The sequence below is a fragment of the Watersipora subatra genome, chromosome 3, assembly GCF_963576615.1.
Source record: "Watersipora subatra chromosome 3, tzWatSuba1.1, whole genome shotgun sequence".
NCBI lineage: Eukaryota > Metazoa > Bryozoa > Gymnolaemata > Cheilostomatida > Watersiporidae > Watersipora > Watersipora subatra.
Genome location: NC_088710.1, coordinates 9,305,829 through 9,333,597, shown reverse-complemented (window position 1 = coordinate 9,333,597; position 27,769 = coordinate 9,305,829). Strand labels below are relative to the sequence as shown.

At 35.1% G+C, this 27,769-nt stretch overlaps 2 protein-coding genes across 2 annotated transcripts; one reads left to right on the top strand and one right to left on the bottom strand.

Annotated features, from left to right (window-relative positions):
- Positions 1-983: 983 nt before the first annotated feature.
- On the top strand, positions 984-7,184 carry LOC137391244 (uncharacterized). The gene is made up of 4 exons (XM_068077657.1): positions 984-1,157; positions 1,523-1,674; positions 1,996-2,159; positions 6,914-7,184. Exons 1-4 carry the CDS (start codon positions 1,119-1,121, stop codon positions 7,045-7,047), a joined length of 489 nt encoding a protein of 162 aa, XP_067933758.1. The 5' UTR covers positions 984-1,118; the 3' UTR covers positions 7,048-7,184.
- A 17-nt stretch (positions 7,185-7,201) lies between these two features.
- LOC137391243 (uncharacterized) lies at positions 7,202-27,658 on the bottom strand. Its single transcript, XM_068077656.1, has 15 exons — positions 27,529-27,658; positions 25,889-26,207; positions 23,759-23,858; positions 21,652-21,738; positions 21,191-21,282; positions 19,515-19,623; positions 16,566-16,852; positions 15,453-15,523; positions 15,276-15,366; positions 13,563-13,643; positions 12,730-12,978; positions 10,831-10,918; positions 9,983-10,086; positions 9,256-9,416; positions 7,202-7,367 (listed from the first exon to the last, which is right to left on the bottom strand). Exons 2-15 carry the CDS (start codon positions 26,141-26,143, stop codon positions 7,217-7,219), a joined length of 1,926 nt encoding a protein of 641 aa, XP_067933757.1. The 5' UTR covers positions 26,144-26,207; positions 27,529-27,658; the 3' UTR covers positions 7,202-7,216.
- Positions 27,659-27,769: the final 111 nt, after the last annotated feature.

Here is a 27,769-nt window from a genome sequence, read left to right as displayed (position 1 = left end):
TTTAATCAATGCTAGGTAGGAAGTTTTGCAACTAGGATGTTTGTGTATGGCTTGCCCTTATCTTATCAGCTCACGTGATCATCTACAGTGATTCATCAATTAGTGTGATTACACTGCAATTGCTAACTTAACATGTTTATTCATACTCTTTGTGCTAAAATGCAATATTCCTGATTGCAAAGAACCATGAATAAATAGGCAGATTTACACCTAGTTTGTATGTTCTACAGTTCAGTTTATACAGTTTTTTATTCATGTAATTAGTTGAACAATCTAATAAACTTTTAAATTTCTAATGTTAGGCTATGAAATTTAAAATGAGTTGTGTTTTAGCTTTACGGTTAAACACCTACTTGAAGTTACAGGCTTGCATGAGTAAAACTGAAATTTGATGCTGTACCGACATAATAATTTGAGCAATGAAAACGTTAAATGATGATGTGAACATGATAGTGGCATTACAATTTATAGTTGGTTGGCATTATTTAGTTTTTCTCACCAGAAAAACAAAATAAAAATAAATCAGTTGTGGTTCGGGTTACAGCCATGTGCAAGCAGCATCAAAACTTTCTGTCGATACCATCATTTATATGGTATAAAAGTTTTTAATGGAACTATTGCTTACTAAACATAAAGGAAAGTATGTCTGTTTGTTAGTTTTTAGAAGTTATCAATAAGGGTAATGAAGTTGATAGAAAAAGGGAGTTGTTCTCTATCGTTTGAACATACGTAGTAACGATCACAATAATTATTAAGCGTGTTTCTGTGTGGCGAATAAAGGATGGGGTTGCACTCGTTTTGGCAAAGCAATCCTGTGTCACCTCGTCGACGTGCAACTTTCTCGGCTGTACTGTATGTACGAAAAAATCTTATCGAACTCGTGAACTTGAGAACTATCGAATTTGAGGACTTGCTTTTGACGGGTCGTTCAAAAATTTGACGACGATAGGTCTATTCGGCGTTTTTTACCAAGTGTTGCGTGGTTTGGGCAGAGCTTACATTACACTAGCTAGCTTGTCCAGGGAGTGCTAAATGCCAACGACGCAGAGGAGTATATATCGCTGCTGTTGTTTTTTCATTGCTCTAATGTTACTCGCAAACCTTTTTAGCGGTCACAAATGGCTTGCCGATGGGTTAGACTATTACTTTTAATGATGGTAGGTATCAACAAGTACAGATTTCTCTAAATACTGTACGTTAATTTTAACAAAGATTGCTAATTTGACACATGTGTGTAGAACAAAAACTACTGAATGTGAATTATTGATAATTGCAAAATATCAACGTCTTTATGACTTCTTACCTTAGCAGTAAAGACCATTTAGACTGAAATGATATTAGCATACTTTGGTAGTGATTTCAAATTTTGTTCTCGTACTTCGTATATTGTTAGTGTTTTAGAACGTTATTTAAGTTGCAAAAAGCTTAAATTAATAAAGGTTTCTTCAGTCGTTTCGAGCACTTCCTTACGAAAAAGGTTGATGGTATTGTTTCTTTGTGCATGTATGCATGATACTTACAGCTCAGAGTGGATCTTTATTTAGCTGATACGACGGAAAATTGGAGGACACTTGAAGGAGTCACTACCCAATGTTGCCCGTGCAGTAATAATTCTTCAAGTACTGACAAGACGAAATACTCCCATCTCGAATCGCTTCGTATACAGCGAAAACTGTAATTTCATTTTTTATTTGGCGTGTTAATCTTGGCTATCAGTAGTCTCAACCCTCGTAATAGACTTTTATGCTAAGTCAGGCATACAAATAGGTGTATTGGTTTTTTAGTCTACATAACATTTTGTGGGATGGTTGAGTATATATATATATTACTATGCTTACAATCCTTCGCTGAACGTATCATGAGATGTCCATCTGATGCGCAATTGCATTGCAAAAGTGGCTTATATGTTTCAATGGATTCAAGTTTTTCATTTTATTGGAATACTCTTTACAAAAATTGTCTAGCAACTGTGAGAAATTATTGCAAATGTTTCAGAAAGCAAGCTCGGGATATGAGACATGCTGTTTTGGCTATATCCGTCCTTCTGTCTCTGCTAATGACCCTAGTGCTTTACTCTAAAATGTGGAGAACTGATCCACATTTGATATACGGTGAGGATTTTGACAATGATAGCCACAGCTCATATATAACTGCTGCAGGTGAGTTGTTAATGTATGGATGAGTGTTTGTGTATTCGCAACAGAAATGTACTCAAATCTACATACTAAATTAATTCATTCTCAGATCTGCTTTGTATGTTTGAGCAAACATTCTCATAAAACTCTCTAACTCTTTCCACAACTTATCATAGCTTCTTAATAAATGCTGCAGGTACTTATACTTTATATTAAACAATTATATTGTCATCAATTCTTAAGTTAATTTTCAAAATGCATGTACTGTAATAGTCATTGTCATCACGCAAGGTATAATTACTGCCTGATAACTTGTGACTTTGTTTGTGATTTGGTTGTATTGCACAATCACCTATTAGTGAATATTAAAGCCTTAGAACATTCTAGATTACTTGACTTGCCATAAATACTGGAACAGATTTTTAAAAGGGACATTCAATATTTCTAAGCTGTTCTGTAATCATATCACTTCTAATAAGACTGTAATAAGAATAAATACGCGATCCTCCAGACCTCCACAACACTATTTGCTCTCTTACTTGGATTAGCAAACAACTGGATTAGCGAGCAACTGGATTTACAAGCAACTGGATTTGCAAGCAACTGGATTTGCAAGCAACTGGATTTGCAAGCAATTGGATTTGCACGCAACTGGATTAGCAAGCAACTGGATTTTCACGCAACTGGATTAGCAAGCAACTGGATTAGCAAGCAACTGGATTAGCAAGCAACTGGATTAGCAAGCAACTAGATTAGCAAGCAACTGGATTAGCAAGCAACTGGATTAGCAAGCAACTGAATTAGCAAGCAACTGGATTAGCAAGCAACTGGATTAGCAAGCAACTGGATTAGCAAGCAACTGGATTAGCAAGCTGTATATCACTTGTCAGACATTTCTGACTGAAGGACATTTTCCAGACGCGTCACCTAATATCACTGGGAGACAGTTTTTGTGATATTTATTATATTACAGAAACTTGCTAGTCAACTACTCGCAACATTACAAGTTGTATAAAATTAGACAAACCAAAAGATATGCAAAAAATACAATCAATAAAATAGTCAAAAACATTTTGTTATTACTTTAAGGACTTACAAATGAAAATGTAGTATAGGTGATATAGTTTATCTTCAGTAGGTGAAGATAAACATGTTGCAAAACTTGCTCTAACTTACCCGGGTAAAGTTTACATTAGGTGAAGCTTACACTAATTTGCACTAGGTGTAGTTTAGCTTAACATATACTAGGTGAAGTTTAGCTTAACATATACTAGGTGTAGTTTAGCTTAACATATACTAGGTGGAGTTTAGCTTAACATATACTAGGTGAAGTTTATGTAACTTACACTAGGTAAAGTTTACACTAACTTACACTAGATGAGGTTTACACTAATTAGCACTAGGTGAAGCTTACACTAATTTGCACTAGGTGTAGTTTAGCTCAACATATACTAGGTGAAGTTTATGTAACTTACACTAGGTAAAGTTTATACTAACTTACACTAGATGAAGTTTACACTAATTTGCACTAGGTGGAGTTTAGCTTAACATACACTAGGTGCAGTTTAGCTTAACATACACTAGGTGTAGTTTTAACTAACTTACACTAGGTGAAGTTTACACCAACTTACAATAGGTGAAGTTTATACTAGTTTACCTTATATAGTTTATACTAGTTTACCTTATATAGTTTATACTAGTTTACCTTATATAGTTTATAATTGTTTTTACAATTATTTGCATTGCGGTTTCTATTTTTACTAGCCTCGTACTTTAGCTGTGAGCAACGAGCCAAATACTAGCTCAAACAAATTAAGACAAACAACATTTATTATGAACAATGTAAAAAAACTTGAAGTAAAAGAATAAAATTAAAAAACAACTGAAGTTAATAAAGTAATAATGAATGAATAGAAGGGTATTTTAATTTTTATTTGGTAATCTTCAAGCAGAGAAGTAGTGATGGTGATAGACGATGTAACTTTCTCAACCTAAATACTTCAAAGCTTATGTTAGCTTGTCTCACACAGTTTTTATTATTATTCACGATCAACTTTTAATTTTAAACGGCCTTCTAACTTTCATCTATGCAACTGTAATCAGAAGCTATGACGCCGTAAGTTGGAAATTACTTCAGGGATGGAGTCAAATATTTGCTTAAATTTCACATCATGTGTTCGGAAATTCATATGTTGAGGTGATCATAGGTGGAATGCTGGCTATAGAGTCGAACATTGACTTATGACCATCTCTACATACAAATTTTCTAACATACGATATAAAATATGAACAAATATTTATTACAAGAAAACAGGGATTTCCAACATACAACATCCAAAATTTCTCGAATCATTAGTTTTTCAGGTGTAAACCGAGCTGTTAGTAAAATATACCATGAAAATAATGGTTAAATATATTATTTAACCATGTTGAACTTTTTCTAGTGTAAGTTAGAGCAGGGTTGGTTTGATATATATCGCTTGATGTATATCATCGATATATATCGCCGATAGATATATTTTTGGGTAAAAAAATCGATATTTTTGAAAAATATCCATTTTATCATTCCGTTTTCACCTAACAACTATTGCTAACAGTCTAGAAATGTTAAATAACACCTAAAATCACCAAATAGTTGCATAGGGGCCTATTAGGCTTACCCAACACAGACAAACAAAGACTGCCAGACCAAGGCGGTGACATTGGCTGGACCAATTAATTAGTGTTTGAGTTGAGAAGAGTTTTTCAGATCTAAATTGTATTACTTCATATCAGTATCTCACTAATCTGATTATTTCATCTCATGTTAAACTGTTATATTTTATTGAATTATTGGAAGACCAGCCTGCTGAAAACCCTTGAAACTTCATAATCCATGATTTTGAATTGAACAATCTGACACCCAGAAACAGAATTGTAAGCACATTACACTAACTCACTGAGATGACAGAGTAACTCATCTCGTAGTTTTCTGTGAAAATCTTTCAACTAATAGCTTCAAAAGATTCTGGCTCAGTATAAAATCTATAAATATAATGATATAACTCTGACTGCTAGTGTTGAGTGTGTGTTTTCATCATGTGGACTGGTTCACAGCAAGTTGAGAAATCATCTCGGTGTGGTGAAGGCTGGCAAGCTGGTGTTTGTTTATGAATACCTAAACTAGACAAGAGTAGGACGTTAGAACATGCTTGGACTATCATAGTGTGTATTTACTATTTGCACTATTTTGTTTGCACTTAGCATTCATGTCATGATTTCAAATCCAAAGTTTGACGAACATTTTCATCTTTATAAATATTATTATTATACTAGGCCTACAATAAATCAAGTGTTTGGTATTAAACATTGCTGACTGGTCCCATACAGCCTGTAAAATACATCAATCACAATGTAAACACCAAACAAGTTCAACCTAGCTTCAGTTTTTTTCAAAAATGTCATTTGTTTCAAAAATATCATGAATATCAAAAATATCAATAAATATCATGATATATATCAGTGATATGATATTTTTTTAAATATCGATATTTTTGCCAACCCTGAGTTAGAGTAAGTTACACCTCATAGTATTTTCACGCTCTATAGCTGTACCTACACTTCCATTCATTTGTCTCTGAGGCACAGTAATTCAGTGACAATAAAAACCTGATTATCGATTATTACTTTATTGTTTATTTTTGCTTATACTTCAAGCCGTTACATTTGAATTATAGTTTTACCTGACTTTACGTTATGCGTTTGTTTTAATGCTGTATATATTTTGCTTAAAGGTTTCATCCTAGTTTTGGGGGGACTCTGGAATGAATTATATGTATTTTGGGAAAAAGTATTCGCTTCAACGTGCAAGTTACTACAGTACGTGCTCGTATAACGTAAATAATTCGTTCCAGTAACATTTACGTTGTAGGGATTTTACGTTGTAAGAACAGTAAACTACAAGTAAACTGCCTAATCCATTCCAAGATCTTTCCAAACTCACCTCTTTAGGCATGCAAAAAGGAAAAACTCGATTTAACTTTTTTTAATTTTGTGCCGTAACTGCTGCACTATTAGTTTGCATCGACAACTTTCATCCTTTTTATGATCAATCTCACTAGTTTTATAGACCATGATTGCGGTAAATTTACAATAACTTGATGGGAGCGCACATCTTCGACGTTCATTTACAACGATTTGTTTATTTTTCTAAACAGCAAAGTGTACTCTGCAAAGTAAAACTAATAACAAATGTTTGATAAGTCTACAATGAAGCAATCAACAAAATATTTTACAAATAGCGGTACTACCTGTTCGTCGTCTATCTGTATTCATGGGTCAAGGTTAGGATAAAAGAGAACTTTCGACGATACTCCAACTCGTGACATTTGGATTGGTGGACCAACGATGTAACACCTGCACCAATCGATCGCCTTTGTATTGATGAACAATGCGCAGCTACCCTATTCTATGTTTTGTTGACACATCTGGCGCTCTATCAAGACGAACTAGATTGTTGCAAAAGTTGTATATATAGCAGGTATAATACTATGTTGTTTTTCTTTCGCAAGTGTGGTGAGATAAGTTAACGTTCAAATCGAATTTGAGAACTCACCCGACTTGGCACTTTACGTTTGATGGAATTTTTTATGTTGTTTGGAACTTATTATAGTCTGTTCCAAGTCTATTGTACTTGAAACAGACTACGCATAGTAAGGTGACATGTATAGTTGCAGATGCTGCTTTGCCTTATATGTTCTAGCTACATTTCTATAACATATGACACTTTTATCTTGCAGAAGCATTCTCTAGCATTCCTAAAAAGTTCAGAAGGTTCGAAAAATCCCTGTGGCATAGAACAAGAAAAAAGAAAAAAACCAGCCAGCACACACCTCTTTTATCTGCAGAGAGAATGTCAGAGAATGATGTTTGAGGTATATCGAATGCTAACCATATGCTGAGGGCACCTGTGATATATGTCATTTGTAGCTTCTGGAATATTTTTATTATATTTATTTTTTTGTTCTGTTTATAACTACGAGTACATGAATAAAAATGCGAGAATTTGTATATCATTTTAATAAATAAAACCCAAGGAGATGTTAGGTAGTTGGGGTGATGTCATGCTGACTTGCACTGCGTTTGGCAGCGATAAACTCGTCTGAATATAACTTCTGCACAATCCCATCACCTGCATCGAGTAGTTCTTTAGAGACTTGTGTGATACAACTATCGAGAGCTTCATCCGCTGTCCTATAAATACAAGCAAGTGTTCTGATCCGAAAACAAAGGTCAAAAAGTTTGTCTGTTACTGACTGCTGGCCTTTTAGCTATTGCGCATATTGGCAGACAACTTCATGTACACAGACAAACATTTCAAATAATTCTTACGAACTGAAAGCCAAGAAAGGAAAGATTCAGCCAGGAAAATTTGAGCTTACTCATTTTTCTCTGTATTTATCATTCCATAACTTGAATATCATCGAGACCATGAATCCAAAACATTAACATATTTTAATCACATTACAAGTTTCATCAAGAAATCTCTGTTGGTTATTTGGGCTCTGGTCTCATAATTTTTATAGTTGTAGTAATCCAATTTTGATTTTCAACAGTCGAATTGCATTCTGGATCATTGTGCACATTTATAAACCTAATAGCCAACATTGCAATTCGGAAGGAGGAAATACATACATACAAACAGTTGAACTGTAGCATGATTACATGGTATTAGGTGGTGAATGACAACACTAGAGCAAGTTTTTAAATGAGAGGCCATTGTAATTATATACTTTATGCTGATACTAGCTGAATGCCTGCATCTGCCCTACATTTGCAGCTAGCTCGTTATATTACACATGATCATCTATAACGCAATCATGAACTTGAAACATGCTAGTATTTTCGGAAGTATGCATAAGTATGTGCGCAATTATGTCATAGCATGGCATGGACAGCATAGTGTAGTGGATTAGCTCGCTGGTCTGCAAGCTTGGAGGTTATGAGTTCAAATCCAGTGAGAAGTGGATTTTTTGTTCCTAAAACTGCAGAAGTTGATGTAACCAGAGATTGCATTGAGGTGAGCATCAAGGCTTAAAATCATAACCCCAGTTGTCATGGAAAATAGAAGCTATCGGCCAGCCACTTTTTAGGAAAATATATCAACTGTACTACCTCACCCAGCTGCTTTATCCAGAACCTGAGAGGATAAACGCTAACAGATAGTCTACACTCTACATCATGTCAGATGCCATTCAAACACCATTCAAATTACATTGCACCCTATGATACCTGCAAATTACATTCCCGTCAGTGCTTGGCTCATAACTGCTTGACCAATTCCAAAGAAAAGGTTTACAAGGACATTTGTCATCATCAAATTTGCATATTTACAACTGACGCACACATAAGACTAATGAGCCGAAGAGTTTTAAGTTCACATGTGATTAATTGAACATTAAGTTGTTAGATGCACTCCTTCACTCAGCATTTTAGTGGTTCCTATAATCAGTTGAGTCTAAACTATGCAAATATTTAACCCATAAAATATTTATAGATGTTTTAAAAAGTGTAGACCATAAGACAGTCATTGTCGAAATGACTGACTACTAGAGAGAGAGAGAATGTTTGAAATTGATTTCTAATTAACAAATATAATGTGGCTTCATCTGCGGTGCTACCATCCTAAAGTTGCCAATGTTCATATTAGTATTACGGTATGGAAAATTTTGAAAAACTTTGAATATTACAGATACACGAATTTCTAAATAATTTCTTTGAGTTGTCTCACCCTTGGGTATGAATGACAATTTTCCAACACATGGCGTATGCGTTTTTAAGATAGCTTTTTCTTTGTTCCTTGGCAGGGCATTACATGATAGTTAATACAAGTTTGAACATTTTACTAATAAAAACCCAAAGTTCAACAGTTCTCGTTTGTAGCATACGACAGGCTAGAAGCTATGGTCTCGTCAGTTTATGGTCAGTAGTGAAGTCGAAATGCGTTGAGAGTAAACCAGACTAAATGACCTATATCTATGGCATGTTGTCTGAGAACTGGAGTTGAGTGGAAAAAAACATTAACCAAAATAGACACACAATATAATCAATATATTGTATGTTATATAAAAATTGTTCTTACTGTTTGGCAAAGTGCCAAGGATCAAACCCAGCGGAAGGTACGTGACTGCTATTTGCTAATGCCTTTTCAAACCTCTCCTTGCCATCTTGGATTGATTTGATTTTGTTTTCTGGTAGAGAAATATTCTGTTGAAAACGAGTAGAGCAGCCTTTCCTGTGCTCCTGTAAGCATGAGAGTGGGAATGCAAGAAAACTGCTGTACATCGAAATACAAATGAGCATGACCATATGTAGTTCATGCTCGTTGTCTAAAAATCTATTACAGCCATGAATCGAGCTAAAGAAAGCCTACATAATGGAGTTTATCCTTGTCTTGATATATTGAATGATGTAGCCATGCGCTGCTGTAAAGAGTTACGTAATATGTCACTTTCCTTTTTAAAATATTAAGTTCTACATTTTTATACGAAAGATTGCAATCATGCATCTACTTTTTTCCAAACAGGAAAATGATGAATAGTTAACAAGACAAAGATTTGGCAACCACCTCTATAGCTGGATCAGGCATCAATACATACAATATATAAATATATGCATAACAGATACATATTTCAGTCGGTGAGAGTTCCATCAACCTGGCTGTGTTTGCTACTTACATCTAGACTTACTCCAAAACTTCTATAACATTACCCACAAAAGGTAAGTACATCAACTAGCATCCATTTTATGTTAATGCTAATAATTTATAAGTTTATTCAAAGAAGTATTTTGCAAACTCTATTACTCACATTTGCTGACTGTGAATTGTGGGATGGACGGGCGTGGGGCTTCTTCAATAAAAGAGCACGAGGTGGATCAAATATCGCACCACCCGCTTCCCTCTCCTTACAATCTACAAGAAAGATCCTGCTAATTATTGAAAGTGAGATCAGTTGGAGCGGCTCAATGACAGGAGTTTTCTTATCTACAAATGTTACAACTCCGAAATAATGAGCTGAAGCCTCTAGTGTCTAGAGGTCTTACTCTGATGTGTCAGTCTAGAGTCTAGACTGGCACATCAGAGTAAGATTTTGAGTGAGAGGCTATTATAATTATATACTTTATGCTGATATGAGAAAAGCATTCAATAAACAGTGAAATAGTTTGACATAAGAGAACAGCAAACATCTCCAGCCATGGATGTTTCTCAAAGGAAGACAATTGTTAGCTTGTCAACGCAAAAGCTCATCAAAAAATGTACTGATTCCCAAATGATATGCCAGGTTTTCGTACTATTTCTAAATAAGTCAGCTTTGTTAATATTCTTACAAAAAAATCCAATGCTTTGATTTAGTTCACAAAACAATCATTCGCACATTCCACATTTACAAGCAGGAAGTACATCACAGAAAAACAGCTTGCAATAAACGAGGGGCAAATACTTTAAACTGTTGCAACTAAACTACACTTATTAAGAGTAGTGCAAACTAAAGGTCAAGTGAAGGTCAAAGTCTTTTAACAATAGCTAGTGTGCTCACAACACAAAAGGCGTGCAAACAAATTCCAAATTAAATTTCTTCCTGAATGCCTTAGCCTTAGCGCCTAGGTTTTGCACAGTCCATACAAATCTCCAGCATAAAATTAAATAACCACCTACCCGTCTGCTCGCCTAAGTGAATGAGTCCTGCGTCATCATACTTGGTAGATGCTGTCAGCCACCTGTGACGTATCTCTACATGCTCTTTCTAAAAAAGGATTCATGAGTTGCGAGCCTGGTGACTTGATGACCGGTCTGCCGATAATATAGCGTCAAAACAAAGGTATAATATATAAAAATAATATAAAAACAAAATATAAAAATAAATGTACAAAATTAATATCTAAAGTAATAAAGTTCTAATAAATAAAATAAATATCTAAGTATGAATAGAAAGTATAAATTTATATCATAAAACTATTACTTTATAGGCTATATTATATTATTATAAATTAAATACTAATAAATTAACTTAAATATTAATATTTCAATTATAATATTATAAGTTAAATATTAATTTTATTATAAAATTATAAAGTTGTATCTAAGTATAAATATCTAAATAAATATCTCGAGTTAATAAACTAATCTACCTTATATTAATAAATCATTGCGTGTCATTAAATCGTCAATGTCATTGCGTCTGTCTGTTAGTCTGTCTGTTTTATTTCATCAACTAGTAGAAAAATAACATTAAGCAAAAATAAAGATATAGTTATAATATTGATTACGTTAAACAAAATAATGAAGCTTAATTTCTATTGTTAAGGCGTGATGGGGCCCACATGCTAAGTAGCACTGTAGCTAGTCGAGGCGCTGGGCCCACAGGAATTGGCAAACTTAAACAGCAGGTCTTCTCTCTAGGATTCTAGGCTTAACAAATGGCTTTTCATATTAACTCTAAAACTGGTAAAAGCAGAGGTTTTGCGTAAGTCTATCGGACGACTGTTCCATTGTGATGGTACTCTGTATTCGATTGTTAATATGTTATTAACAATAACATATTAACTACAGTGTAAACATTATGCGCTTCTACATTTGTCGGTTGATTACATCCAAAATTTACACGGATATGTTCTGTACCTTCTGCCAGGTCACTAAAAATATTTGGTTTTAAAACTCCATCAGGTTCCTAAGAACCAGCCACATAACCACCAGCAGACTATCAGATTGAAAATGAAAGGAATCCTGGGCGTAACCGAGCTTACTGCGAGTAACAATAAAAGGAGGTTTTTATTATTACCTTCTCTTTTAGACAGGTGATGAGAAGCATAGGCTTGGCTATGCGTAGGTTGGGACTTAGGAATGGTGATAAAGGTGGCACTCAACCTACTCAACTTGAACTTAGGACTAGGTGAAGTTTAAACTAACTTTGCTCAAACAATTTTATTATTTACATATTTTGTAGTAATTTCATATTTCTTTTATGTTTTTTTAAACTTCATCTTCATTCTCCTCATTTTCACTGTATAAAACTGATGTTATGCAAACCTTCGAATCTCATATGTACAAAATTGAATGTATGAAATAAAATTTCAAACATATATTTCATATGTTTGAAATAGTATTCCACATAATATTTTTTACTCTATGTGAAAAATATCATGTGAAATCTTTTTCACATATTTAGAGAAACATGTGAAATTCGAAAAACTTTACTCGATCACAAATCCATTTTTACTCGATCAAAAAATGTGCCAACAGCTTGATTTTTTTATTTTTCATGACATCGATTTGTAATAAATATAGAAAACTATAAAATAGACACTCAAAGTTGGCTTGAACATAGGACTGAGCTGAAGGCAGAAAATTGACATCTATTTTTAACATAAGATGAAAAAGAGAATACTCGACAAGAATTGCAGAAACTATGTTTGTCAGACTATATTGAAACAATCCCTACATCTTATTAAACTAGGTAAACTATCTCAATAGTAAACATAAATAGAAACTACACTGGAGTCGCCCAAATTTTGTGTGATCTGGTAGAGGGATTCATAAGCTGATAGCAGCACAAACCTGCATCTCATCCAGTCTGTTTAGCATAGTCTCAAGTAAAACTCTATCATCTGGTGATATGAAATAACTATCTTCCTCACCACAATCCTGGCTATGTATATCAAACCAGGCATTGCCAGTCTTCACATCTGGGGTGCTATAAATAGCCGGTGAACTTGACTCTACCTCCGACAGGTTGGAATGACTAGTTTGTCCCTTGGCTGAATGTTGGTGCTGTTCATCAGAGCTCATGACTCTGTTGTACCGAATCTAACAATATACAGCCTTCTGAGAATGAAGTGATGAGATAGCGTAATGACTTTAAGCATGACATCGCTGACAACAGTGCTGACAGAGCCAAAGTGAGGGTAAAACAATTCTCTATTCCTTGAATGATGACACGAGGTGAGATAGGATAGCAGACAATCAGTTTCATGGTGATAACAATCCCTAAAACTTTACACTCAAAACTTGTGACATTTTACAGTTGAAACTTAATTGTACTTGGAGTTGTCATACCTTTGCTAGTAATAGAGTACTTAATCTAGTGCAGTGAACGCATGTTATCTTCCCTTGTCACCAATTGGTGTGACACTGTTTATGCAACATTTCTGTCAATTCGGCATGCACTTTACTCTTGTTAAAGGCAGCCTTTTTGGATGATAAAATTTTTCAAGAAACCTAGGAAAAGATCTCCTTGAACTGTTAAAATGCCAACAATTTGTACCAGATGTTCTATCAATAGAATAAAAATAAATAGGTAAAGATCACAGTAAAAAACATAACAGATGGTTGGGGTGTTATTTTTAGTTATTGTTTAAAAGATGGCAAAGGAACAGTTACTAGCTACTAACTGTTGGAGAGACAGCAGAGAAGTCAGCCTCAGGCCTTTGGTAATCGCCTCGTGAAGCTCTCTGTAGTGCCACTGGTGAAATCTAAAATTTACAAGAACATTTTTGGTAACACAGTATCTCAGACTAAGATTTCAGATTATTACCAAAAAAAATTGTTTGGTTTCTTACTAGTACATGTATAATATGACAAAGAATCATTTATTGTTCTTTTACGATGTAAAACTGGCATAAATGTAAAATGTGGGTATACAGTTAATTCTCTGGTACGGTCAATGGCAACATGAACAACACCTTGAGTATCAAAATACATGTAGTCCATTTCAACAGTAAATGTGGTTTGCATAGTAGCCACGATGTATCTATGCGCCTACTTCTGGTACAGAATACTTATCACCTGCGTAAACCCAGACATCAGTATGCTGATGTCTGATGACCCCGCATCCTGACTACACCTTATCCACACCTTCAATGATGAGGAAAGTCATTAAAAGAAAATAGCTATTTAGTAAAAAAATTGTTGAGCTCCCAAAAAAATGTGATAGAACATAAACCATTCCTTATATAAAACGCTTTCCATAATCGTTTCCAACCCCAGGCTACTAAAAGCTACAGGCATACTGAAACATGCCACAGTTCATGGGTGTGTTTTCGACATAAAGCATCTTGAGTTACACTTCTGAAAGGAGATTCCTGATAAAATACTAGTCACCGGCTGACTATTTGGTCGAGCAAGTCGTCGATGCAAAAGGGCTGCCAATATTTACCTCTATTCCTTACAAGGCTCGCACTCTTTGCCGAGAGTCAGCTGTGTGTACAGTATATTTAGTATTTTAATCTTTACTATAATAAGAGCCATGTCTGAAACCATGATTGGATGTTGGTAAAAAAGATTACTTCATACAAGATTCGAACTCATGACATTTGGTTTGGCAACCGAACACGTTAACAACGGTGCCAATCGACTGATTTTAAGGATTTTTGAATACTTGAGCACATACTTATTCTAGTGCTGGGCACGAGTACTAAAACTCGTTGAACTCACGCGTTCATCTTCTCTTGAATCTCGCGTAATAGAAATTTTAAGTATTTCGATCTTGTGTGTTCGTGTTTTGACATGCGAGTTCGAGTTTTGGTACACGAATCCGTTGAGTAGAGTGGAAAAAACTCAGTCTATTGTGCCCTGCATTATGAGCACAGTTTAACAACTTGCCTGTTAACGTGGCGAGCACGAATATCAGTCGATAGAAAATAGTAAAAAATAATTAATTGAAAAGACTTATAATTGCATTGTAAATTTGAAGATATGTTCGATGTTTGGAAATTTTAGACACGAAATCCGTATCAACAAACCCGATACCCGAAAAACCCGTTGGCCAAAAAGTACTCGTGCCAAGCACTACTAGCTACCCGATACTCAAAAAACTCGAACGGAGAGGGGCCAGTCTAAACTCGTTGGCCAAGAAGTACTCCCAACACTAGTTTTATTGGCACACCTGACAATCTCTTACGGCACACTAGACTGCCAGGGTACTAATTCAATATAATACTGCAAAAGATAGAAAACACGACTATTGTCCAAGAAGATTGAAGGGAATGCTAAAATAAGTCTTAAAGTAGCAGATACAAGAGCGGTAATGTGATGAAGAAGCACAGAGACTCCTAGATAGTCGCATGATAAACTAATGAACATAACTAAAGATTGTAGATACAAACCTCTCTGTGTGCATATGCAGGCTGCCTCGTGTCCTTCTCCCTCACATCTAACCAGCTGGTTGGATCAACAGAATGTAGATCTGCTGCACTACTGCATACATAAAATAAAGTTTAATAAATGAAAACAAACTAGCGTAGACTAAGATGTTTGGATGTGGTAGGGTTGTGCCTGCTTACCTCCCTTTCTTCGCTTCATTCATTCGCTTCAGGAATTCATTCGCATTTGGTAGCCAAGGGGATTGTTGTGACTGTAATATAGACGTATTCATTGAATCAGTTTTCTCTAAAGAGAATAGTCGAGAGTTATTAGAACAGTCGATAGTTATCAAGACCGATAGTGTGAAGACCGCAGTTGAAACTTGTTATGTCACTACTTCAGCAGGCACGGGTGATATTTACCTCGCTACAATCCATGACTAGCAGTTGGCATATGAGTACGGTGCAAAATACAAATAAAATAATGGCTCGTTGGTAACAGGTGCAGTCAAATCTCTACATATAAATTAATTCATTCAGAGGTCTGCTTCGTATGTTGAAACCGTTGTATGTTGGAGCACATGCTTCTATAAGAATATTTCGTTAAAGGCAAATCGTTTAATTCATCCAATGTATGAAAACCTATGATAGTTTCTTGATGAACACCGCAGGTAATTACACAGTTATGAAAATGCAGATGATACTACATAATCAGTAGCTTTTTCCTATTTATACCAATAGCGGATTATGACATGAATACAGTGATATTTGAATTGCTTATAGCTAAATATTTTAAATAGCAGAACAGAGCATTTGGTTGTTATTTTTTGTTTTGCCAGTTGAGGGAAAAATCTCATTACCGAAACCCTTGAAGTTCTGTTTATGGAACAAAACATTTTCTTTGTGTGATCCCTAGTGAGGTTGGTCTCCCCCCCCCCTAATAAAGTCCTTTCAACTAATGAAGTTATTTCCCCTAATAAGATTGTCTCCCCTAGTGAAGTTGTCTCCCCTAGTGGGATTGTCTATCCTAGTGAGGGTGTCTCGACTATATGAATATCTTGATAGTGGTGGATGTGTGAAGACAAATATATCATTATTGCTTTGTTATGACACAAAACGTATAGTTCCACAATACATGTAGTGCCAGAAAACATGTTGTGCCGCAGTACATGTAGTGCCACAAAACATACCAAGAAAATCTAGTGACAATTGAAGCCATGAACAATTTTTTACAAAGAATCCTTTCAAATAGGTACAAAACAATTCTTTATCCGTTGCAAGCTAGACTTAGATATTGTATAAGCAACGACTTACTATACGGGGTCTCAATCCTTCTGCCTCCTGTAGATGAAGCTCTGGCTCAACGTAAACATAATCTGGATCATACGGATTAATAACTGGATGTCTCGGTAGCACCTGACCTTTGCTAACTGGATGTCTAGGCAGCGCCTGACCTTTACTACGCGCTGAAGGTCGACGAGTCTTAGTTGCTGGTTTGGACAGACATTGACGGTAAATTCTTTCTCTATCTATTCGGGCAGACTCTGCTCTTTTAGATGGCTTTACAAACCTCACACCAGCAGCACGGGCTTTACGTGATTCTAAATAATACAAAACTGAACTTGGAATTCCATCAGACATCAATTTTTTAATCAGTATCACTTACTCTACCAGTAGTAGAACCTTTTCCCTAACATTACCTCTGCTGCATCTTTAGCCAATGCCACTGTCATATACTGTTGTTACCTAAATGATATATATGTTTCTATCTATGCATATAAATCTCAAAGTCTGTCATCGTTCGATCCACCCAGCTATAGCTATTAAAATCTAGGAATGAAAGATCCGCTTCATGCTGGATTTGATCTCAGAACCTCCCTATTCACTAAGCAATAGCCTAACCAATTAAGCTACGTGAGATGCAATGCGTTCATTTGGCGATATGAGTCGTTATCTCCGTTAAAATATGTATAATAGCACTCTGCGTTACGCAACGTCACTAAATCCTGCTCTCACGGCTCTTATTAGTAAGTTTAGCAATACGGATAGTAGCTTACTCAAGTTAGTCATTGGCAATGTGCCAGGCTCATGGCAAGCACCTACATTACCTGCCACTGTTTATAAGCTATTTTTTAATAACGCCAGGCATTCGGCTAGTTGTTGTACAAAATAGATGTTTGGTAACTCCGCATTATTTAAATGGAATATTATTATAATAATATGTAATTAATATATTATGTGAACTACTATTATATTACATTTGGTACTGAGGGTGGAAATTGGCAGCCTATCAATGTAACCATATGTCCGATGTAACCATCGAGTCCACATTAAATATCACTTTTTATAACATGTCACGGGTATTTAATGACTTGGCAGCAACGATGTCTGCAAAATTTGTGAAACAGGACAGATCTTCACTTTAATCAGCAGTAGCGCAGGTCGTAAAAACACTAATTGTTGTCTTTGTAGTCATGTAGCGGACTGTCTGTTCGACTAACTAGAGCTTAATGCTACGAACATCGTATTATTATAATCACATCGTTCTCTTACTCTGAGGAATTTGTTGAACTTTGTTCAAGATAGCCTAATATTCATAACAAAAACAATTCCTCCCACATGATTAGTTACAGGTGTATGGTTAACACACCCCCTTTTAGAGAGCCTATAGCTAAGGAACTTCAGTCTACTGTATGTAAGCTGTCTGTTAATATGAGAAATATAGTGCAGCTATTGTAAGAGCCTGAAAGTCAGCAAAGTTTAATGTTAATTCAATGTTTATTTGTCTTTATCAAAATTATGTAAATAACACAAAAACTGCAAATGAAAAATCTTTCGATTTTAACAGTTTAGAACAATTAAACTGTGAAAGCAACTAAACTTATTTGCTTTATTTATATGTGTTAGTCTGTGTAAATGCTTCCACAATTTTTGACCGATATCATCCAGACTTCACGCGCATTATCCGGGCCTTCAGCCAGGCCACTAAAAATATTTGGTTTCGAAACTCTATCTGGTTCCTGAGAGCCAGCTTATTAAACACCTACCCGCAGGCTACCTGATTGAAAATAAGAGAAATCTCAGGCATCGTCAGGCTTTTTGCTAGTGATTTCTAGTTTTACCATATATGGCTATATGAAGTATTACATAATCAGCAGTTAATGGTTAGTCAGCAGTATTCAAATGCGTCTCAAGCCTACTTCCCATTTACCCCGCAAGCACCAGTGGCAGGGTGGCAGGGCTATCGGCGGTGAAATGGGAACCTACACGCCAAGTACCGCCGGAAGTTGCAAGAGTTCAGCGCCGTTGAACTTTCGCAAGGAGCTGCAGGCAAGTTTCCCGAAATGTACTGAACATGTGAAGGTCAGCACTTTCAAAACGGCATAGCGAGGGGCCATTTTTATGCGATAACCAGCAATCCAGCTTTATGTGAACATAAGCTGCCAAGACTAGCGCCGCAAGTGTATTGCTGCACGAGCTTATCGCCGGGTTCTGGCAGCCGGTGTGGCAACCATGCTTAAGTGAAAAGGGCAGACAGAAGAAGACAAATCTGAAACTTATTTTAAAACAAATTAAAATACAAGTGAGTTATCACTGTGTATAGCTTCTTATATCGTCATATCAGGCTTGTAAGGAATCGTTCGAATTGATCTATTACTAGTATTAATTATTGCTATTTAATAGGTACCCTGACAGTATAGTGTGCTGTGAGAGATTGTCAGATGTTCCAATAAATCACAGAGAATCAATACGAGAACAATTATTCAACACTTTTAGAAGGTGGTCTATTAGTGCAGGTGTAAGCGTGTTGGTCTACCGCGCTGAATATTGCGTGTTCAAATCCCGTTCTTAACAATCTTTTATCTGAACCTCCAACCATGGCTTCAGACAGACGGACGGACAAACCCACATTATAGTAAAGATTCCAAACAGTCAAGCAAAGACATTAGTGACAGCAAATAGCCATCATTCTAAAAAAAAGAGCGAGCCACTGTGAATCAACCTTTAGCATATTTGGGCCAAAAATTTTCCTGCAATGACAATCTATGACAGGTGTGGCCAGTGTATCATCAACCTGTAGGACACTTACTGCTAGCGAACCAAAGACAACCAATGTAATACTCATTGTGAGATATTAGATGAAAACTAAACATATAACAAGCTGGTGCAGGACCTCAAAACATGGAAAGCTCAGTTTTTTAGATTTTTATCGGCAGTACGCAGCTGGCACTAGCCAGTACAGGTAAAACAATAAAAACTCACTGGTGGGTGTAGACAGTCTTCGTTTGTTTCTGTTTCTAAATGCAGGACTAGAAAAATTGTTGCTATTCTGTACTTGCAACAATTGTTGCATGGCCATCTTATGAACATCCTGTAGGAAAAGCAACAGGGATCATTCTATGACTCATAGAGTTAAAATGATATTACTACTTGAGCGAGTGAAAGCAAATCTCTGTGCGTATTATGCATACAGTCAAACCTCGACTCGTGACCACCTTTACATAGTAATTCTCAACATATTTAAGAACATATTTGTCTCTACATACAGAGCAATTTCCACCATTACAATTCCATCAGTAAAATTTGAAGTTAGCAAAAATGCGACGTAAAATGTGATAATAATAACAATATATAAATGAAGTTTATTTAAACTATATCTAGTCAAAGTTATAGTAAGTAGTGCTTGGTATTTTAATGACATAGTTTTAGCTAGTATTTGTCTCAAAATACAAGTTAATTTATATCATAGGATGTCTGAAATTTCTCGAAACATTACAGTTTTTACGAAAGAGTTTTTACGAAAGAGTAAAGAAAACTGAAACCAGATAGTGAAAACAGTAAACAAATAAATACACAGTCAGCATAAATTATAGGGTAGGTTAGAGTAAGTTATGCGTCACTCACTCCAGCACTCAGCCTAACCTATATCGAGACCACACTTCTTTTTACATGTCTCTCAAGGTGAAGCAACAATAAAAACCTCTTTTCACTGATAATTACTCTATTAAATTATATTTCTATGTTTTGAAATTTTTACAATATATTTCTTTTAATACTATATGTAATTACTTAATCATTATTTTTTATGTTCTGGAGCAGATTGGCCAAAATATGATGAATTTTTATACATAAACAGATTAAGTTTGTACATCGAAAACAGACTGGACTCCTGTATCTCCAATAGCACTTGTCTACCTATAACATGTAGCGCACACCATCCATGTAATAAACCCTGTTATCCTAATGGACTTCCAACAAGACTGGTAGAACAGGATGCAGTTTTATCATAGCATAATGTCAACCTATTACTGCCATTTCACCAATGTATTAATAACCTTTTTTAATTTAGTAAGCTTTAAAATTGCATTTCTACAGTAGTTTTAAAGTTGTGCCAGTTTTGAGTAGATTTTTAAACAGCCATTTACAAACATTAAGTTTTTATCGATTTATAATTACTAGTCTATATACTTCAACACAAAATATGCTTATGTTGCGTAAAGTTAGTATCATACTATATACATAATAAATATTTAGTATGCTGCTTTATACTCTATAATGTAATATATACGTATATATATATATATACGTATATATATACGTATATATATATACATATATATATATATAAAATTTATTAAGAGCTGAAAACTTTTAAAACATTTTACTACTTAAGGTTTCATGGTTGCTACCATTCATCAGGTAAAATTAAAATGATATATATATATATATTACATTAAAGAGCATAAACATTTATAAATTCAATAAAGGTATAATTAAAACATAAAAACCACATCTATTTATAAGGTAAGACAGTGAGCTTTCCTATTTCACAGAACTAGTCACCTAGTAAACTTCCCATTTCTTAGCACAAAGTGTGGCAAACTTCTCAGAAATGAGAACAATCAAAGAGTTTTAAAAGGTTTCTGTAGAACACCTACCGGCATGTCGAGTGCATCTTTATCGTCAAGCTTCTCTCGCAGGACCCCATCAGTCTGTACCACGTGTGTGGAATACGCTTTTTTGCTTTTCACTGAGCATACAAACATACAGTGTACATCGGTTAAATGTCTAACAAATATCAGGTTTGTTTCTTTTAATCAATTCAAAATTCCTGCAAGTTTATATTTCTTATTGCAACATCACAGTACTCCTACCTATGTTTAGTCTGAAACATGTAGCTGCGCACACATTACGTTTGTCAATACATGCATTAACCCGCATTACCTATTTTCAGGCCTCTGATGTAATTTTTTTTAATGATGTCTGATAGATAATCTTTGTAACTGATCATCTGTTGCAATACCTAGTAAAATATTGGAGTTGTCTTGTATTTAAACTTTCCTAAATCGATTGCTGTAATTAGGAGTTGTCCTCTCTTAGAGTTGTCCTGACTGCCTACCTTTAGGAGAGTGAAGCTGTTTTGGTTTCCTATTTGGATGAAGCTTTTTAGAAGAGACATCTCTGACCGGGGGAGAGTTTCCACTGACTAAAACAGAAATGAATCACAACAGTTGGCACTCAAGCTAGATTAACTCCTCAAGCCATTGCACAACTGGACTTGTAGTAGAAGTTAATAAAGACAAAAAATAGGAAGTACTTTTAGTTTATCAGACAGGTGTCCGGATATTTACCACACACGTGCCTGCTAATCTATTGCCATTCTATAGATAATTTCATTTTTGTGTAATACGTAATACAGTGACACCCATGCTGTACTGCATTACACAAAAATTACAAGTATTACACAAAACTGAAAAAATACATTGAACATAAAAATGAAAATATATTTGTGTACTTTTGTAATTTTCTCCTATCCATGCATTTAATTGTTACAGACTGCATGCAGGCATGATGGATGAGCTGTTCTGGTACGAGTCACTGCTGACTTAGTGAAGAAACTGAAGCCATTGAACATGTCTGAAAGCAGTCTTTGTCTGATAAAAGTAATTTATACTCATGCATTTGAGAAAAAAGAAAAAAAAATTATCTACGGACATAAAATCATTTTTAGATACCTTAGTATTTCAATACACGGTAAAAGTAAAAAAGCTCTAAAATGTTCGATTTGCAAAAAATTACTGCAACTTCCAAGAACATTTGAAAATTTAACAACCACTCAAATCAACTCAGGACGTAGTGTCCTTATGATATGATTTTGCAATATATTTCTAAGAAACAGAAAACAAAGCTGAAAAACGCGCAAAATATAACTCCTTCCCTCGTACGATAGATAGTAGTAAAGAACCAATCCTTTTGTCAGTTTCGGTCTCACAGCAAATCAAAATAATTGTCATTATTTCCCAGTTGCAGGAAATGAGACTAATAAATTTTTATATTTAATCTGGACATAGTTTCAATGTCTCCAGTGAATTAATCACTGGGGTAATAAAGTACTGTATAGTATTCATTACCTGTATATTGTAAGAGTTATCATGTTACCTGAGGTCACGGCGGACTGATGACCACAAGTGTACAAAAGCCCCTATTATGTAATGCTGCCAAGAATGCTAGACTTTTAAAGCAAAACAGTTTAAGGATATTGAAAAGCTAAGTAGGTTGGCATGTGCGAATAAATAAAATTGAAAATAAGAGCTTTTGTGGTCTAAATTAAATGAATATTTTGTATAATTTAGCAAAACATACAAAATATTTTACTAAAATATTTTACTTTTTTCGAGGCAGTAACAGTTGACTAATCTGCCATTTTTTTTGTTTGGCAGAGGAATTAATTAATTCAAATACCCTTCTTGCCACCATAGACCTTTTTTGAGAACTGAACCCCAACCCGGTTTCCAGAAGTTATGCACTCTAGACCGCAAGTAAATAAAAATCTATATAATATAATCTATCAAAATATTAACGATAAATAGTAAAACCTTATTGTACTTAATATGAATACACGGAATAAAAACAAAATAACGCGTTTACAATAGCTAAAAATGGAAATTTTTGCGTATGCAGTTTTTCAATGTTTAAAAATTCTTTGTTTAAATTAACATAGAAATAATATTAAACTTTGCTGACATTTGAGCGACTGGAATAGCTACATATATATAAAATTTCCCATTTTATCGACGGAAACTTTTCAGCACTACGTTTCGTAAAATTTGAGTTTGATAACACTCAATACCTTACATACTTTAGTACTCCATGACTAAACTTGTGTCACATAATACTCAGAACCTAATACTGTCAAGAGCAGACCTCAGACACAAGCATGCTATGTTCAAATGAACAGGACTAATATGGAAAGCAAGGTACAACTATTTGAACACTAGCAATGCTACATGACTTTAACCACAATTTGATCAGCTGCTTTCAATAGACTATATAAGCGCTATCCTCAGCTTCTAAGCCTTCCCATAAGCACACAAAAAGGTCAAGATGTCATTGTTTTTCAACTACCATGTTGAGCAGAGCGCAGGCTAAACATGGATATATGCTGTAGGTACAAAAACTGTGAAACCATGGTTATCATTCAGGCTAAAAACAAAAAGAGGTAATACCTGGCAAGTGATGCAACCTCTTCGTTGGTGAAAGTTTCACTTTAACTGGCTTGGTGTAGGGAGGCTTTGGAGAGAGTTTGGCTGCTGTTTGTTTCACTTGCTGTAAGAGGTTGGTTGAATGCGTTTAGCGTATCATGAACACTACATAAGCTATGACAGCCGAATAATTATTATAAAACAAACATGAATTTCATATCTGTATTATTATTGGCCACTGTCTATCCTTCTGTCCATTGAACTGTTTGCTTTTTCTGTCACAAAAAAACGGAAAATAAAGATTAGAACAATTATTTTGAGGCATCAAAAGGTGGCTGACTAGCTTAGTTAGTTTGAGCGTCAGTCTAATAAACTGAATGTCATGACTCAATGGGCCCCATTGGGTCATAATAGTCATTTCATTATATGCGTGTACAGAATTTTGTGATTGCGCAAAAAGTTTACATATAGCCCAAACAGCTACTGATATAACACAAAAATACAAAGCTTTGACATCCACGCTGTACTGCATTACATATTACTGACAATTTAACATTGATTTAAATTTTTAATCACAATATTGCAGGTCTGTTATACCTGGTTTCAGAGGTTTTGAATTAATCAGTTGAGACTTGGGAGTTGTCAGCTGACTATGATTTCAGAGCAGTAAATTTCCCGTAAACATTAATCTACGCGATAATGCCATTATATGACAGAGGTTACACTAGCCAGTTTATTGAAATACATGAATTTGTACACCAATTCTCACTGATAGCATCAAATACTTGTCTCTTTACTAATCCAGTGTGAGTTATATTTTGTTATCAATCAAGCAATTAGTGATAAAAAAAGCGCTTTTGAACAACCGATGAAGAAGCATGTTAGAAATATAAAACATCTATCTCGTGTTTAACTTTTCTTTTGACGTAGTCAATTTTTTAAATTAAACTGAAATGACAAAGATAAAAATCCCCCTTTTGCAGTGATAACTTTGTACCGTTCTCTCGAGCTTCAAGCCTTGCATAAATGACTAAAAAATAAGGCATCAAATTTAGTATTTGTAACAATTATTGTTTTAAAACAATCATCAACGAATGTATGCTCATGAAATCTGAACACGCGCCTACAATAAACACTAATATAGGCTATTAAGATTTTCTCAAGTTGACAACGATTAGACTCAAAGTGAACATGTTCAACTTTCACAAGCTGTATATATAAATCTAGGTGTTTGTTTGTCCCTTGTATGTCCAGTTTATAACGATTAGTTAAAATACGCATGCTGGCAACACTTGAACTTCTAGAAGCAGACTATTAAAAGGATGCTTGAAATACTAGAAAAAAAATAGGTGGTCTGACTTCTCCAACAACAGCGCTTGCAGTTCGATGTATCGTGAGAGATCATCATGTATAAGCGATAATAAGCGCAACTTATTCCAAGCCATAGCAAGGTGGCTGCATTTAGTAGCGGTGCGCTGGGTTTAACAGCCGTGCATCCGAATGCACAGATGTGATTCTCACGATGTACAATCTTTTTTTTAACGCCCGGACAGAAGGATGGACACGTCTCTTAATATAGGAAAGATTTAGACTAGCTTAAGTTACTCAAATTCATACAATTCATGTATACGAGTTGATAAGTTACTCAAAAACTTTGTATTAAACGTGCAACGCCGGCCACTGGGTATTCAACCATTTAAAATATAACAACAAAAATATGTAACTCCGTATTGTCTTATCTTGATCAAGTTATTTCATGAAATCATATTTTTGGTGCACTTCCAGATAAAACGTGAAATATTTTTGAAGTATACCAGCATTCCATTTTGTATTCATCAAGATATACTGAATGGCTCAAGGGTCAGAGCACAGTTATAGTTGTAACTGCACAGACAGAGCAGCTGATGTTTTATAGGAAATGCTAATACCACAGACCAAATCTTAAATATTAGTGGAGCATCATAAGCTACAACTACGTAATAGTTTAGATAATTGAAGAGTCAAAAATGTGAAATTTACTGTATAAAGTATAAAGTATAGCAGGCATAAATGAGGGATGCCACTTTCTTCAATTTCAGAATCGGGAGTCATTGTGTCTCGCAGTTAAACATGTAAAGGTAGTTAGTATGCCATTACACTATTGTGACAACATACCCCAGCATTTTGCTGTCTTAGCAAATCCCTCTTGGCTAAAAATTGAGCTTCCTTGAGCCTTGCAAGGCTTAAGGTTTTGAAGCTAGCGCTCAGCTTGTCTTCTTCGTCCTCAACAGTAACAGGAATTACAGGCGCAGAACTGGCTTTTTCTATCGTAATTGGATGTGGCTTTTTATGTCGAACAGATAACTTGTTTACATCGTACGGCTGGTTAAGATTAAATCTGAGCTGATTGTAGAGTTGCCCTGGTTGCATTTTTTGTGATATATAGTCTACGATGTGTTCGACCTGTTCAGTCGTCTCATAAATTATGGTTTATCTGAAACGAACAAATTTCAATGCTGAAAGTATACTGCACCTTTCTAGGGGCTTAGTTAAACCTCAAACCAAAAATGTTAGATTTCGAAAGGCTTATCTACTCGTTGACAAACGAGTTCACCAAACGATTCTCAACCCGTTGAATATACACGGGAGTGCTCTTTAAGTCTTCAACATCGAAATGGGATAAAAGACTTGACTCAGCAATTGTTGCGATAATAATATAATAATAAACATAATATTAGTGTTGCACTTTACTACCGACCACATTATATGTGATAAAATTGATTATATACAAAAATATTTAAAAAATGGCAGAAACTACAGTAACTCTCATCAGTAAAAACATTCACAAAAAATGGCTTGAGCAAATGGTGAAGTGGGATAAGCCAAATGGCAAATAGTGTAGTAGTATTAATTAAGTGCAAGTGACATTTTAATGCTGGTAATCGTGATCTCCCCAGACCGCCAAGGACAGCCACAGTGGACGCTCGCGTAGTAAACGAGTAGATTAAAAACACGAACTAAATTTAGATTATGATCACACCTCGCAGTTGGTACCCCTCCCCTCTGGCTGGCCAGTCCCTACCTTACTGATCTGGTCGGACACTTTCTAAAAGACTGGTACACGGGTAATTGCCTACGATCTTTATCATTACAAATAGCACAGACATGTTGCTTCTTAGCTTTCTTATATGTGCTAGTTATTTAAAGTACATTTACATACCGACGAAATTAAATACAGAAGATTATGCTAGGCTGCTTTATAACAATAAATAGGCAAAAAGGATTAAAACCGTCCTTTGTTATTCAGCTATAAGAATAAATGTACATGTACTATTTCTTATTCAGAAAAAGCAATAATTGTTTGTTGAAGCCGCATTAAATATCTTAGCTATTACCCGCTAAAATGGTTAACTTTCACAAAACCCACTCATCCTGCACAAACTAAGACACAAAAGCTCTACAGCATAACTGCATAAATGTGTGCCAATTGTCAGATGAATGATAACTGCAAAAATAATCCCTCTTACAGTGGACAATGTGCTTCTTACAACAGACAAAAAGCAAGGTTTCAGATACTGCATAAAACTAACCCTAAAACAACAAGTGTACAACAGCACAATAAACATATTACAAACCTATATCATAATATTAAAACTGTGAGACATGCAAATCATAGAGAACAATATTGTAATCCATATGATACTATAAGTTTTATCAGCAAATTTAGGGATTTCTGCGTGATCTTACCTCTTCAGGACAAAGGACAGGGCACAATTATACAAAAATAAATTAGTAAAAATGTAGTTAATAGTAACCTTTATTCAGAAAAACTATTAAATAACCCAAGAACGGACATTGCGAGAATTAAACAACTGCCGAAACGCTGCATGTGCCGCTAAAACAAACAATGCTCCATTCGAAACATCCGCTTCGCTTGTTGTTCGCTGGGCGACATCTGTATCCGTTTCCGTTTTCTGCGAACTTCACACTAATTGGCTGAGTAGCTAAATCTGTTGCCCTTATTGGTTAGATGTCTTCCTCGTTTTTGATACGGTG

Excerpts from the sequence above, each read along its gene's own strand:
- LOC137391244 (XM_068077657.1), top strand. The coding sequence starts at position 1,119 with ATGGCTTGCCGATGGGTTAGACTATTACTTTTAATGATG. Across the intron at positions 1,158-1,522 it reads GACTATTACTTTTAATGATG|CTCAGAGTGGATCTTTATTT; the intron begins GTAGGTATCAAC and ends TGATACTTACAG. Across the intron at positions 2,160-6,913 it reads CTCATATATAACTGCTGCAG|AAGCATTCTCTAGCATTCCT; the intron begins GTGAGTTGTTAA and ends TTTATCTTGCAG.
- LOC137391243 (XM_068077656.1), bottom strand. The coding sequence starts at position 26,143 with ATGCAACCAGGGCAACTCTACAATCAGCTCAGATTTAATCTTAACCAG. Across the intron at positions 15,367-15,452 it reads AATGAAGCGAAGAAAGGGAG|TAGTGCAGCAGATCTACATT; the intron begins GTAAGCAGGCAC and ends TTATGTATGCAG. Across the intron at positions 10,087-10,830 it reads TCACTTAGGCGAGCAGACGG|ATTGTAAGGAGAGGGAAGCG; the intron begins GTAGGTGGTTAT and ends TCTTTCTTGTAG.